The sequence below is a fragment of the Microplitis mediator genome, chromosome 2 (assembly GCF_029852145.1).
Source record: "Microplitis mediator isolate UGA2020A chromosome 2, iyMicMedi2.1, whole genome shotgun sequence".
Classification (NCBI taxonomy): Eukaryota; Metazoa; Arthropoda; class Insecta; order Hymenoptera; family Braconidae; genus Microplitis; species Microplitis mediator.
In genome coordinates, this window is record NC_079970.1 from 2,949,923 (window position 1) to 2,962,178 (window position 12,256).

General features: G+C 29.9%; 4 protein-coding genes across 5 annotated transcripts; 2 read left to right on the top strand and 2 right to left on the bottom strand.

Annotated features, from left to right (window-relative positions):
• The first annotated feature begins 688 nt into the window (after positions 1–688).
• On the top strand, positions 689–2,114 carry LOC130663116 (dephospho-CoA kinase). The gene is made up of 3 exons (XM_057462204.1): positions 689–905; positions 979–1,270; positions 1,681–2,114. The coding sequence occupies exons 1-3, from the start codon at positions 794–796 to the stop codon at positions 1,979–1,981; spliced, it is 705 nt and encodes a 234-aa protein (XP_057318187.1). The 5' UTR covers positions 689–793; the 3' UTR covers positions 1,982–2,114.
• Positions 2,115–3,243: 1,129 nt separating this feature from the next.
• LOC130664153 (zinc finger CCCH domain-containing protein 10-like) lies at positions 3,244–4,602 on the bottom strand. Its single transcript, XM_057463948.1, has 2 exons — positions 4,100–4,602; positions 3,244–4,024 (listed from the first exon to the last, which is right to left on the bottom strand). The coding sequence occupies exons 1-2, from the start codon at positions 4,600–4,602 to the stop codon at positions 3,244–3,246; spliced, it is 1,284 nt and encodes a 427-aa protein (XP_057319931.1).
• LOC130663112 (sarcolemmal membrane-associated protein) lies at positions 4,466–10,492 on the bottom strand. 2 transcript variants are annotated; one of them, XM_057462193.1, is made up of 3 exons: positions 9,678–10,492; positions 4,753–9,590; positions 4,466–4,661 (listed from the first exon to the last, which is right to left on the bottom strand). In XM_057462193.1, the coding sequence occupies exon 2, from the start codon at positions 9,332–9,334 to the stop codon at positions 6,911–6,913; it is 2,424 nt and encodes an 807-aa protein (XP_057318176.1). In that variant the 5' UTR covers positions 9,335–9,590; positions 9,678–10,492; the 3' UTR covers positions 4,466–4,661; positions 4,753–6,910. The 2 variants fall into 2 exon arrangements, with proteins under 2 accessions (XP_057318176.1, XP_057318175.1); XM_057462192.1 differs by having other exon boundaries at positions 4,753–10,492.
• Positions 10,493–10,620: 128 nt separating this feature from the next.
• LOC130663115 (G patch domain-containing protein 11) lies at positions 10,621–12,043 on the top strand. The gene is made up of 3 exons (XM_057462203.1): positions 10,621–10,915; positions 11,138–11,377; positions 11,437–12,043. The coding sequence occupies exons 2-3, from the start codon at positions 11,143–11,145 to the stop codon at positions 12,024–12,026; spliced, it is 825 nt and encodes a 274-aa protein (XP_057318186.1). The 5' UTR covers positions 10,621–10,915; positions 11,138–11,142; the 3' UTR covers positions 12,027–12,043.
• Positions 12,044–12,256: the final 213 nt, after the last annotated feature.

The window sequence follows — 12,256 nt, forward strand, 5'->3', positions numbered from 1 at the left end:
TTGACTTGTTGAAATAAAAAATTCAAAAATTACTAATTTTCTGCCAACTTCCGGATCATAAATATGATACTGAAGTTAGCAGACGTCTAATAATTTTTGGATTTTTTTTTAGACGATAAACCATAAAAAAAAATATTTGAAAAAATTGCACCTGTAGTTTTTTAAATTTTCTACATGAGCATATTTTTCTTTTATTTTTTTGCAATTGATTTGTTGAAAAACAAAAATTCAAAAATTTTTAAATGTCTGCTAACTTCAGGATCATACCATAAATAATGATCTTAGACAACTCACCTCATATTTTCATTAAAATCTTCTTGAACCAGCCAATAATTAAAAATTATTTTAAAATTACATTTAAAATCAGCGCGTACGCGAATATACGTCCAATTCAAAAAAGATCATGATCGAAAAGTTAGCCGACATCAGACTAGAAAAAAATTTAAAAATCGATATCTCGATGAAATCAAACTTACGAGAAATAAAAAAAAAGAAAGGGCGCGTATTTTAAATATCTATACACAGATATTTTCCTTTTTTTCGTTTAATTTTAGTCTAGAACTCAGAAAATTTTTGGAGTTGCATATTTCGAATAGAATAAAACTCAATGGATAAAAGTTCCATACGACGATCGGTAATCAGTCGGACGAAAAAGAGAGGGGAAAACCCGAAGTTTTCCGAGCAAACTGCTTTTTCCTGAGGCAGCTTAGCTATAAAAAAAGTGTAGCGTAACTCCAGCACTCGACCAAACACTACTGCCAAATGTCCATTTAATTATTTAAAAATATTAAATATGTTTATTGTCGGTCTAACTGGTGGAATTGCAACCGGAAAGAGTACCGTTTGTAAAATATTTCGTGAACATGGAATACCTGTAGTTGATGCCGATGTAGCAGCTCGTAGAGGTTATATTTAAATATTACTATATATCATTTTTTAGTCAATTTAAATCATTAAACTTAATATGTATAATTACAGTTGTTGAGCCTGGAAAACCAGCTTGGTGCAAAATAAGAAAAGAATTCGGTGACCAGGTTTTCCAAAATGATGGCTATCTCGACAGAAATAAATTAGGCGATTTAATTTTTGATGACATCGAGAAAAGACGTACATTAAATTCAATAACACACCCCGAAATCTATAAAGAATTATGGTGGGAAACTTTGAAATATTTGTACGAAGGATATCCATTTATTGTCATGGACCTGCCATTATTATTTGAGTCTGGAAAAATGTTCAATTATTTGTATAAAATAATTGTCGTTACTTGGTAAATTATTTAAAGTTGTCAAGTTATTAAAAAATATTTCTTAAAAATTGCACTTGCAGTTTTTTAAATTTTCTACATGTGCATATTTTTATTTTTTTTTTTTTTAAATTCAATTGTTAAAAAAAAATCCGAAAATTTTTAATTCTTAACTTCAGGATCTTATATTTATAATACTGAAGTTTGCTGACGTCTAGTAATTTTTGAATTTTTTTTTTAAAATGATAAATTATAAAAAAAAATATTTTAAAAAATTGCACCTGTAGTTTATGAAATTTTCTACATGTGTATATTTTTCATTTTTCTTTTTTTTTTAATTAAATTAAGAAAAAGTTAGAAAATTTTTAATCGTCTGTTTACTTCAGGATCATTAAATATTTTCCATAAAATAAAATTTATAATTTTGATTTTAGTGAAGAAGAACAACAGCTTGAACGTCTGATGACCAGATCAGGATTCGAAGAATCTAAATGCCGACAACGAATTGCATCTCAAATGCCTCTGGATAAAAAAATAGAGCAGGCGAATTTCGTGATTGATAACTCTGGTACTCCAGAAGAAACAAGGAACCAAACAATTAAAATAATAAATCTTTTAAAAAGCTACAAGCAGCACTGGCGTATTCGCTTCACAATCGGTGTCTGCTGCGCTGTTCTAGTCGGAGGAATTTACTGGCTGACAACACGATTTTTTATGACAGACCGTTCGCAATGACAATTGTAAAAAATAGTTACATATTTATTAATTCCATTATCATTAAGTTACAATTAAATATTTCATTATTTATTAGTTCAATTTTTTTTAATGCACGTCTATGATTAAGTAAATAAATTCAAAATATATATAATGCGGTCTACTCATTAACTCACTATACATATTCATGTTTAATTTTTTATTTTAAATTATTAAGTAATTAAAAAATTGATTAATTATCAAATTATTTTTTTTTTATTTAAGTAAATATACTGACTATTTACAATGTACGAAAAAGCGATACAACATTTGTATCTTTAATAATAATAATGATAATAATTAACATAACTAATCTAACAATTAGCTATCAATTTTTATATACATTTTTATTTTTCGCAGAATACCTTCGATATAGTGACGATAATTTAAATAAATAATAACATTATTATTTAAACTACTTAGTTTTTTTGCCTGAGTGTAAGTAGTTATTGTTAAATATAATATTTTCCAATCAACTCATCAACAATATTATATTTAAACTGACAATTTACTTTTATTACAATTAATAAATATAATTTCACGCGTATATTACTTTTTAATCAGCTATTAAATATTTTTTAAAATTTATAATCACAAATAATAACAAGCCAAACTTAAAAATTATTTTTTTTTACCACGCGGTAATTTTTTATAATTTAATGGGTTAAATAATTAAGTAATTAATCATAATTAATATTAAATAACATTATAAGCTTCTTATATAATTATTTGAACACTAAAAAATCGGGAGTGATTTCGCAGTGATTACGGATTTTATTTAAATTTGAAATTCCGCCACTCGGAGTTCTGGAGGTTCAGAAAAAATTCATTCTATGCGGAGTAAATAGGGAGTTTATTTTTACCTTTAGGACTGAATTTTACTCCGAGGGAATTAAATAAATACCCAGTCATCCGATCGACACTCACTCCGGATTTAATCTGCGTTCACTTTGCAAGTTTTTTACAGTGAAATATCATTTTAAATCAATATTCAAGTTCTATAAATTTTTTAACTCATGAAAATATCGCGTCACTTATTCCAAAAGGACATATATTTTTATATGCCCTTCTGACTTTAGAGTTTCCTAAAGCCAAAAGGGCGTAAAAAAAATACGAGTCCTTTTGAAATTAATAACGCGATATTTTAACTGTCAAAAAATATTTTTACAGATGAACAAAATCAATGTTCTTTAAAAAAAAATCATAGTTATAATTAGGGCAAGTTAATATAGACTCAGACGTATTTATTGTAGCACAGGTCTAAGTTCTTGAGTCATAATCGGATAAGATACCATTGGAGCAGTAGCTCCGGATATTGAAAGAGGCAAACTAGCTGACTGTTGAGGATTCTGAGGCTGCTGACTCGCTGGTTGAGGCCCAGAACCGCTCATGGTAATTGTCTGCTGGGCCATTGTGACAATCGGCGGTGCCATTGACACAGGCGCCATTGACACAGCAGCTATTGACACTGGGGTAACGGTAGCAATGCTAACTGGAACGGTTGCGACACTTGCGGTGACAGTTCGTAGGGTTCCAGCCGCGACTGCTGCATTAACCATTTGCTGGGGTGTTGGAGCTTGCGAGGGTGGAACAGTATTGGTGATGGTAACCGCGGGTACAGTTACTGATGTTACGTTGGCTGTTCGTTTACCAGACATTCGTAGCTGAGCATTTTGGTCAAGAAGAAATTCATTTGTTGCCGTCAAATCACTAACTTGTTTTTTCAATTCGTCTATTTTTTTTCTAAGCAACGAATTTTCATCTTCGAGTACTATCGCCCGGGCTTCATTTCTCGCTATCACAGGATAATAGTACCCGGGAGTTACGGTCGAGTGAGCTGTTGTGTGCTGTCCAACAATAGGAGATGCTTCAAAATGCACAATAGCTTCGCCACCAGATAAAATTCTTCTTTTTGGTTCAGGAGGTCCACCAATAAAATCGTTCGATTGCGGTGACGCTGTATAGCCATTATGACCATTAGTATTTTGTAGCACATACTGATGGTCTTCAAACTGCCAGTGTACACTAAAAGAAAAAAAAAATAATAAATAAATTAACAACTAATTATCAATTACCAATGGCAATTTATTTTTTACCCACCTTCTTTCTAACTCTTCGTAGCCATTGCGAATCCGATTGTCATTGTGATTAGTCCCATTGAAAGAGTGCTGCGAACGCACCGGTTGATTGATCATCGGTGAAGGGGCATTCGTAAGCTGCGGCTCTTCTTTTTTGTAATGCCTAAATTTGCAATTAACCCGCTGACAATTACCCTTCATAAAATCCTTGCACAAAGGAAATTCGGTTTTTTCCGAATTATTTTTAAAACGCGCAATAATATGAGCGGGTAATTCTCCAGTTGCGCGAAACTGTTTTTCTTCACTTTCTGTGCAGTGAATAAATTTGCAACCAGGCCAATTACACATTCCATTTTGAAAATCATGACAGAACGTGTACTCCTCTGCTGGGGTTTCACCAGAACGTTCGTGCAAATACTTGCATCGTTTACCTCGGTGACAAACATTACGCAGAAAGTCCCGACACACACGACTATTAGGTGGTGACTCGCTTCCACCTGTCGTTACAGATGTCCCACCTGCCATTTTAGCCTCTCCTGATGAATTTTTTATTTTCCGCTTCATTCGTACTCCATTGTCTTATCCTACAAAAAAAAAAATTTTTAACCAGTTAATTAGTCCACTACTCACATAATTTTTTTTCATATAAATAATTAATTATTTAATTTAAATTACCGCTGATAATTATCAATAGAAGGCTAAAGTTCCGCTGCGCTAAATATTTTTTTTTTTTGAATTACAATAAAATTGCCCCCAATTCATATCATAAATAAGTCCGTAGCAAGATTTATTACTCTCTAAATTAAATGTAGCATCTAATTAAAATTAGTGTGTCAAGAATATAATGGACGTGAATTTTAATGAAATTTATTTTATTCAACTTTTTATATTGATAATAATTGTTACATAGCAGGTATGATAGTTCAACAATATTATTTATATACAGGATAAATTATTACTAATTAAAATTACTTTAAATAAATTTATTTTATATTTTATTATGTATGTTCAAGCGAAGTAGGCGAGTGAAAAACTTAATAAAAATTATATAAATATTTGTTACGTTTTCTTTTCCTTTTTTTTTATTTATTGATTGACTTTATAATAATAATAAATAATAATTATTATAATTATCATCGTCATTTTAAATGGTATAAATTATTAAAGTTACGCGGAAATAAAAAAACAACACATGGCACTACTTTCTACATAATAATTAATTTAAAAAAAATTAATAGAAAAATTGAGGCCAGTGAAGCATAGGAAAAATGCTCATAGGCTTTTTGTTCGTTTTAACGAAGTACGATTATGTCATTAATTTATTCCTCTTCCTTTTTCTTAAATCAACATTAATATTAATATTTAATAAATCTCTTTAGCACGACTACACTACGATGTTTAATATAAAATTTATATAAAAAAAAAATAATAATAATACTAAATACAAAAAAGTGTATTGGTTTTAAAAGTTACAATTAATTTATATGTATATATATATTGTAATTTATTAAATGATCCACTAACTAATATGTATACTTAAATGTAAATAATTATAATAAATATCGGCGTTTAATTAAAATTAATGTCAAAATATTTTCGATGTTTATACATGTCCGAATTAATTATTTTTTTTTTATTTTAAATTTATATTAATTAGAAGTATAAAAAGATAAATAAATTATTGGACGAAAAAACATTTAAGTTTTATGAAACTAATACATTAAATATATATTAGATGGTATATATATTTACACTACACTTAAGATTATTTTCAGACGGTCCCATTTTTTTTAAATTTTAAATGACGAACTGACAGTACGGTATTGAAATTTTGTTAATTAATTGAATGAAAGTTTAAGCATTAGTTAAAAAAAGGCGGTTTCAATTTCGACGATAGGTTTTTAAAAAAATTACTTACTGTACTTGCCCTAAGAAATTTTTTGAATTATGATTCTAGGAAAATTTTTTCGTCCTCAGAAAAATTTTGTTTTTCATTTTCATGCAAAATTTTTCTTACGCCAAGAAATTCTTTTTTTTTCTGTGTATCAATTGGGAGTTAAACGAAATTTGGAAAATTTCAGTAAAATCTTCATAACAATTTTATAATTTGAAAAATAAAATTTTGTTGACTAAAATTTAATTACCAAATTTTATTAAACTCCTAACTGTAAGTAATTTTTTTTTTTTTCAAATCTATATCTTTGCGATAATTATAACTGCGTTGTTTTTTTCAATTAACGCTTAAAAGTTTTATACTGTTAATTAATTAATAATTTCCATACTGACAGCTTGACGTCATTGAATATTAAAAAAAAGTAGGGGCAATCTGAGAATACCTAAATTTTGATACGCAAGTGTCTAAAAATAATCAATGACTAAATTATTATTAAAGAATAAAGAAACATTTTTTTTTCGATTTATATAATTAAAAAAATTTTAATTGATATTAGAAATTGGCAGCTTATTGAACATACAAGTATTGTCCCCTGATTAATATCTAATTACATTTATAATTAACTTTTATAATGAATTAAATTTTACATTACATTGTTTTATTTTTAATTGACTACAATGACAAGTCAATTGCGTTTGTTTTATTCACTCATACAAAATTTCATTATTTATATTAATTTATAACTTATTAAATATTATTTGAAAAATTCGCGGTGTTAGAAGTATTATTATTTCATACGAATATTTACAACAATCGATGAAAGAATACGATAAATATTATTATTATTTTTAATTTTATTATTATTAATAATATTATTTAATCACGTGGTAAATTTACTATATACATTTATGTTTTAATATTAATTAATAATCGTGTTAATTAGAACATTTTTTCCATCAGCAGCCACAACAAGGCGATTATTATTGGCGCAATAAATTGGATGGGAACACTGTAACTTGTGTTGATGTAATCACCGCACTGGTTTTTTAATGTCGCATATTGCTTGGCTATATCATTTTTATCTTCATTACACGTATTAAATTTCTCCTTAAGTATAACTAATTGTTCATTTATTTCTTGGGTGCGTGATTTTTCATTTTTAGCTCTATAATAAAATTCCTTTAGTTTATCAATCAGCAAATCGCTTGATTCATTGACAAACCAACTGCGTACTTGATCCAATTCTTTTTTAACAGTCTGTTGAGCTTCTGCGTCATCGTCATTGTCGAGTGAATCCAATGAAGACATGAACAAATCAAGAATATATTCACGAGTGTGTAAAGACTGAGATGAACAATCGCAAGTTGTTTTAACAACTGGTTTAAGTGTTTTTATGTAATCCCCATCTGTTTCTGTTTCTTCTTTTTCTTTTTCTTCAATCACCTCTTCCTTGTCGTCATTTGATGGTAATTTTTCATTGTCTGAATTAAAATCATCCTCACTACCGATGGTAGAATTCATTAGTGTGGACGGTGACGTAGCAGGAATAGACTCAGCAGAATCATTTGCAGACGGAGATTCTGACCAATCATTCTCAGAGTTGTTATCATTTGAATGATGATGATGATGCTGCTGATGATAATGATGATGATAGCTCTCAACTAGTTCTTTACCATTGTCATCTGCAAATTTAACTTCTAATTTATTAGTGACTTCCGATCGCTCGCCAGTCAGACTAGTATCATTTACTGGTTTTATTTCGACGACTGATTTTTCTTCATTTGATTCTTCGCTACCAACAAGACTATGAGTATCTTCACTTGTTGTACTTGAACTGTCGTAATTAACTTCAGTACCATCATCATCTTGTTCCGACATTTCGGATTTTTCCGTGTGATTGTCATCGCTTTTGCCGTTTATCGTTGTGCGGGATGACGGTGGCACAATATATTTAGCGTACTCATCTTCCATATTTCTCGACATGAAAGACTCACGTTCAGTAAAACTTTTAAGTTTGTCTGGTGAAATATCGATTGTCTCGGTCTCAGCTATCATGCCATTTAGTGTCTCAAGAATGGCATTTATTATTTCAATTGGATTGACACCATCCTTTGACTCTTCAGATAATAATTTAGCATTAATATCTTTCAATGTTTGCATGTAATTTTTAAGGCCAGTTATTTTTTTGTGAATTTTCATCGAGTCAAGACGATTCATATCAAGCTTATGATGAAGCACTTGACCGATTTCCGAATGGTGGTTTACCTTCCGCGTTAAATCTTCTTTTTGCTGCATAGCCCACTCTACCATTTCCGATGAGGCTTGTTCTTTATCTGCTAATGTAGCTTCGACTTGTGCTAAATTTTTCTGTGCATTTGAGTACTTGGCAGCCAGCTCTTGTAATTCCAGTTGAGCGTGTTTAGCAATTTCATGCAAACTCTGACATTCTTCTTCAGTTTCATTCAATCGGCTCTCAAGATTTATTAATTTTTCAGTAACTTGAAGTTTTTCCTGATGTACTTTCTCCAGTGCCTCTTTCGCCGCAATCTGATACTGCGACTTTTCTTCCTCCAATTTAAGTATTTCATTTCTTACTTTATCCTCGCTGTAATTTTTCGTATAAACAATCAATTGACTCTCGACAGTTTTTATCCGCGAAAGCAAACGATCTTCATCAATCAACGCCTTCCAAGACTGACTTGCGGCCTTCTTGGTATTGTCCACAAGCTTCTCAAGATAAGCCAACTTTGACTGCAATACTTTTTCACGTCTGCTGGCCTCTTGGACGTATTGATTAAGCTTATAAAGGTCCTCAAGTGTAACATCTCCAGCAGCGCTTGTCATATACATACTTCTGCTAGCTTTGGCCTCCTTACCGTCCGGCAGATACAACTTCAAAGTCGCTATAATACAACCGTGTGTTACTTTTTTCGTGCTCTCTACCACGTCAACGCCAAATTGTACGATGTCACCAGAGCAGACTTCTTTAGCAGCGGACTCAGAACCAGTTGCACTGAGCCGCTGATTATTAACAAAAGTCCCATTGCTACTTCTCGTATCTTGAAGAAAAAATTTACCCGCATTGTACCACAGTAATGCATGATTACGTGACAGTACCTTGCAATCGAATATCGCATTATCATTAGCAGCACGTGTTCTAGCAACAGATCTACCAATTTTAACCGGCTGATCGAGATTAAGTGTCCTGTCTTGAAACGCGTGGGAATTATCCCTGCATATAAGTATACCTTTGGCAGTCATTTTATTATTATTATCCACCGCAGTATCGGAATTTAAGTTACTATCACTTTGGTTTGAAGGAAAATTGGCATTTTGTATCCACCCACTGCTTGCCACAACCATAGCCACACTTGATCACAACAATGGGATCTACTTTTTAATAATAAAAGCGTTCACACTTTATAAATAAATTCAAAAAAATCTCTTACTATTTATGACAATCACCGTATCCAGTAATAAAAATTAAGGGTACAGGTCATTCGTTAATTTTGTTTTATTAATTGAATAATTTTCAAATAAATCTAACAGGGCGTAGGCTTCAAGTCTCCGCATGATAACATCCAACTATGAAATAATAATCCCAGTAATCTTCACTTGTCTAAAAAATATATTAACCAAGTTAACTTATTTTTATCTTACTCAATAAATTTATTTATAAAAAATTTATTTATCCTGCATAGATTACTTTCAATGTTATTATTAACTCGTATTATTATTATTATTTATTATTTTTTTTATCATACGATCCAAGTTGCTTCCACGAGTGTACTATTTTTAGCTGCCCGTCTAATCATTTCGATTAAGGTGTTAGCGTTTGCATTGCAAATATCTGGCATTACGATGTACTAAATATTAGTATCATTGTAATTATAAATAAAACATTTAAATATATATTATTAATTTTTAATACTGCATTGAAGATTTATTATTACTATCAACTTTTTTTCACTCACTTCCTCTTCCTCTTATCGTCTTTTTTTTTTAAATATTTTATTTTTCCTCGTAGCTCGTGACCTTTCAGACACGAGTTAATTATCAAGATGACTTGATACTTGAATAATATAATGATGGTGATCAGGTAAACTGGGACACGAAGACGTAAATGATTGATAAATTTATTTAAAAAATAATTTAAATTTCTTCAACAAGAGACACTCGATTGGTCGTAAGGTACTTGGAGATATTGCTACACATTTTCAACCATATTCCACACGTACAGCACACACTTTAAAAATAACACTTATTATCCCCACAAATAAATAATTTGTTATTAATAATTATATTTAGTTATGATATTTATATATATGGAGTAATATTAAATTAAATAATTATTTATAAATGTCAATTGCGCTTAATATATATCAAAATGTTAAGTATCAAGCATAATTGCGCTGACTAAACGACCAACGACAAAATACTTGTTTTGCGTTTCATCGTTCCCTTATATTTTTTCTTTTTCTTATTTTTTACTTTATTATTTTTTTTTTTTTAACGTCAAATCCAGTGTTTCTTGTTCATTGCGTTTATGGCTGGTTTCAATTTCGTCGTATTCCTCTTGTCTAAAAATCGACTGTGAACCGAACATCCACGAATTTACACGAAGAATGACGTTAGTGCGCATGACACTTAAAATAGAACACGATTTTTTGTTTTTATTTAAAAATTACGCGATGTATTATTTTTAAAAATGCGCGGTAAAAATTTGAAAAAAATTTGATTGACAGATTGGTGATTTTTTTTATTTTTTATTTTATTTAATTTATTTGTTGAATGTTAAAATTTTCTAGTGCCTTCGATTTTCATTTTTCATTATTGCGCAACAAATGCGCGCATGTCATTATTATTTTTGGATCAATGTTTTTAAAACGATTGTAACATCTGACGTATTTTATTTTATGTTTATTAAGGCATACCACAAGTAAGGTGAGGTTATAATTTATTTTATTATTATTTGATAATTATTATTTAAATAAAATTACGCGGGAGCGCAATTTATTTTGAATATTGTAATTAAAAATTATTTTAAAATATGCATGGAAAAATTTTTTAAATTTTTTCTAACGTCAAATTTGTTTATTTAAAAAATGTAACAATTGGATGTCTATTACTGTCAGTCATTTAAATAAATTGTTAATTTTTTTATAGAGATCATGTCTGACGAAGATGATTACATGTCAGATAAATTTATTGAAAGTCTCCAAGAAAAGGCGGGTAAAAGTTCAACGAGTTTGATTTATAAGCAATCTGAAAAAAGGCGACTTGAAATAGCAAAAAGAAAAGCTGATAACGATGCCAGGATTAGAGAAAAAAATAAATCATCCCGGGTCATGGAAAAAGAAATGAGAGACAAACAAATGTCAGAGGAATTAACTTCTGATAATAAGGGTGAGTTTTTTTTAGCGTTAAATTGTATGTATTAATTTTTAATGAATTTTGAATTTCAGGTTTTGAAATGTTAATGAAAATGGGCTATAAACCTGGTCAAGGTATTGGTAAAAATTCAAGTGGTTTATCGGAGCCAATACCGATAAATATTAAAGCTGATAGACTGGGTCTTGGTAAAGCTGCTAAAAATAATTCAGCGGTAGGGAATAAAAAAAAAATAAATCCAACGGCTAAGTTGGAGAGTATGAAGACTGATGATTTTCGTGATAGAATGGCGATGAAAAAATTACAACAGTTGTTGGAGGTCGATTTAGTTAAAAGCCAAAAAGTGTGCGAACAGTTGGATACTAAATGTGGTATCAGCGAACCTGTTGAGATCTGGTACTGGCCTAAGGTGGAAAAAGAAAAAGAAAAAGAATCTGATGATGAAAATTGTAGTAAAAATGATGGAGGAACAGTTGGAGATCAAGACAGTGATGAAGATGATGATGATGATGATGACGATGGATTTTCTACTACGGAAAAATTAGAAATTGTAACAAAATACTTGAGAGATAAATATTTTTATTGTATTTGGTGTGGTACTGATTATAATGATAACGATGACTTAGTTGATAACTGTCCGGGAAATACGCGGAGTGATCATTAATATAAATATTTTATTTATTTAAATACAAGAGTGGACTTTATTTATTTAAATCTGAACCTTCTATTACTCATTGAATTTTTTATAACTACTAAATATTTTTTTTTATGTAAACACAGAAAAAACATTAAGGATTTTTAGCAAGTCAACATCAGTTGAGTAGAGTATCAGGTTTTATTAAATGAGTTGTTATAATAATAATGTGGGATAAATGTGTTGAGAAGAATCACTAA

Excerpts from the sequence above, each read along its gene's own strand:
- LOC130663116 (XM_057462204.1), top strand. The coding sequence starts at position 794 with ATGTTTATTGTCGGTCTAACTGGTGGAATTGCAACCGGAAAGAGTACC. Across the intron at positions 906-978 it reads CGATGTAGCAGCTCGTAGAG|TTGTTGAGCCTGGAAAACCA; the intron begins GTTATATTTAAA and ends GTATAATTACAG. Across the intron at positions 1,271-1,680 it reads AAAATAATTGTCGTTACTTG|TGAAGAAGAACAACAGCTTG; the intron begins GTAAATTATTTA and ends TTTTGATTTTAG.
- LOC130664153 (XM_057463948.1), bottom strand. The coding sequence starts at position 4,602 with ATGGCAGGTGGGACATCTGTAACGACAGGTGGAAGCGAGTCACCACCT. Across the intron at positions 4,025-4,099 it reads TACGAAGAGTTAGAAAGAAG|TGTACACTGGCAGTTTGAAG; the intron begins GTGGGTAAAAAA and ends TTTTTCTTTTAG.
- LOC130663112 (XM_057462193.1), bottom strand. The coding sequence starts at position 9,334 with ATGGTTGTGGCAAGCAGTGGGTGGATACAAAATGCCAATTTTCCTTCA.
- LOC130663115 (XM_057462203.1), top strand. The coding sequence starts at position 11,143 with ATGTCTGACGAAGATGATTACATGTCAGATAAATTTATTGAAAGTCTC. Across the intron at positions 11,378-11,436 it reads ATTAACTTCTGATAATAAGG|GTTTTGAAATGTTAATGAAA; the intron begins GTGAGTTTTTTT and ends TTTGAATTTCAG.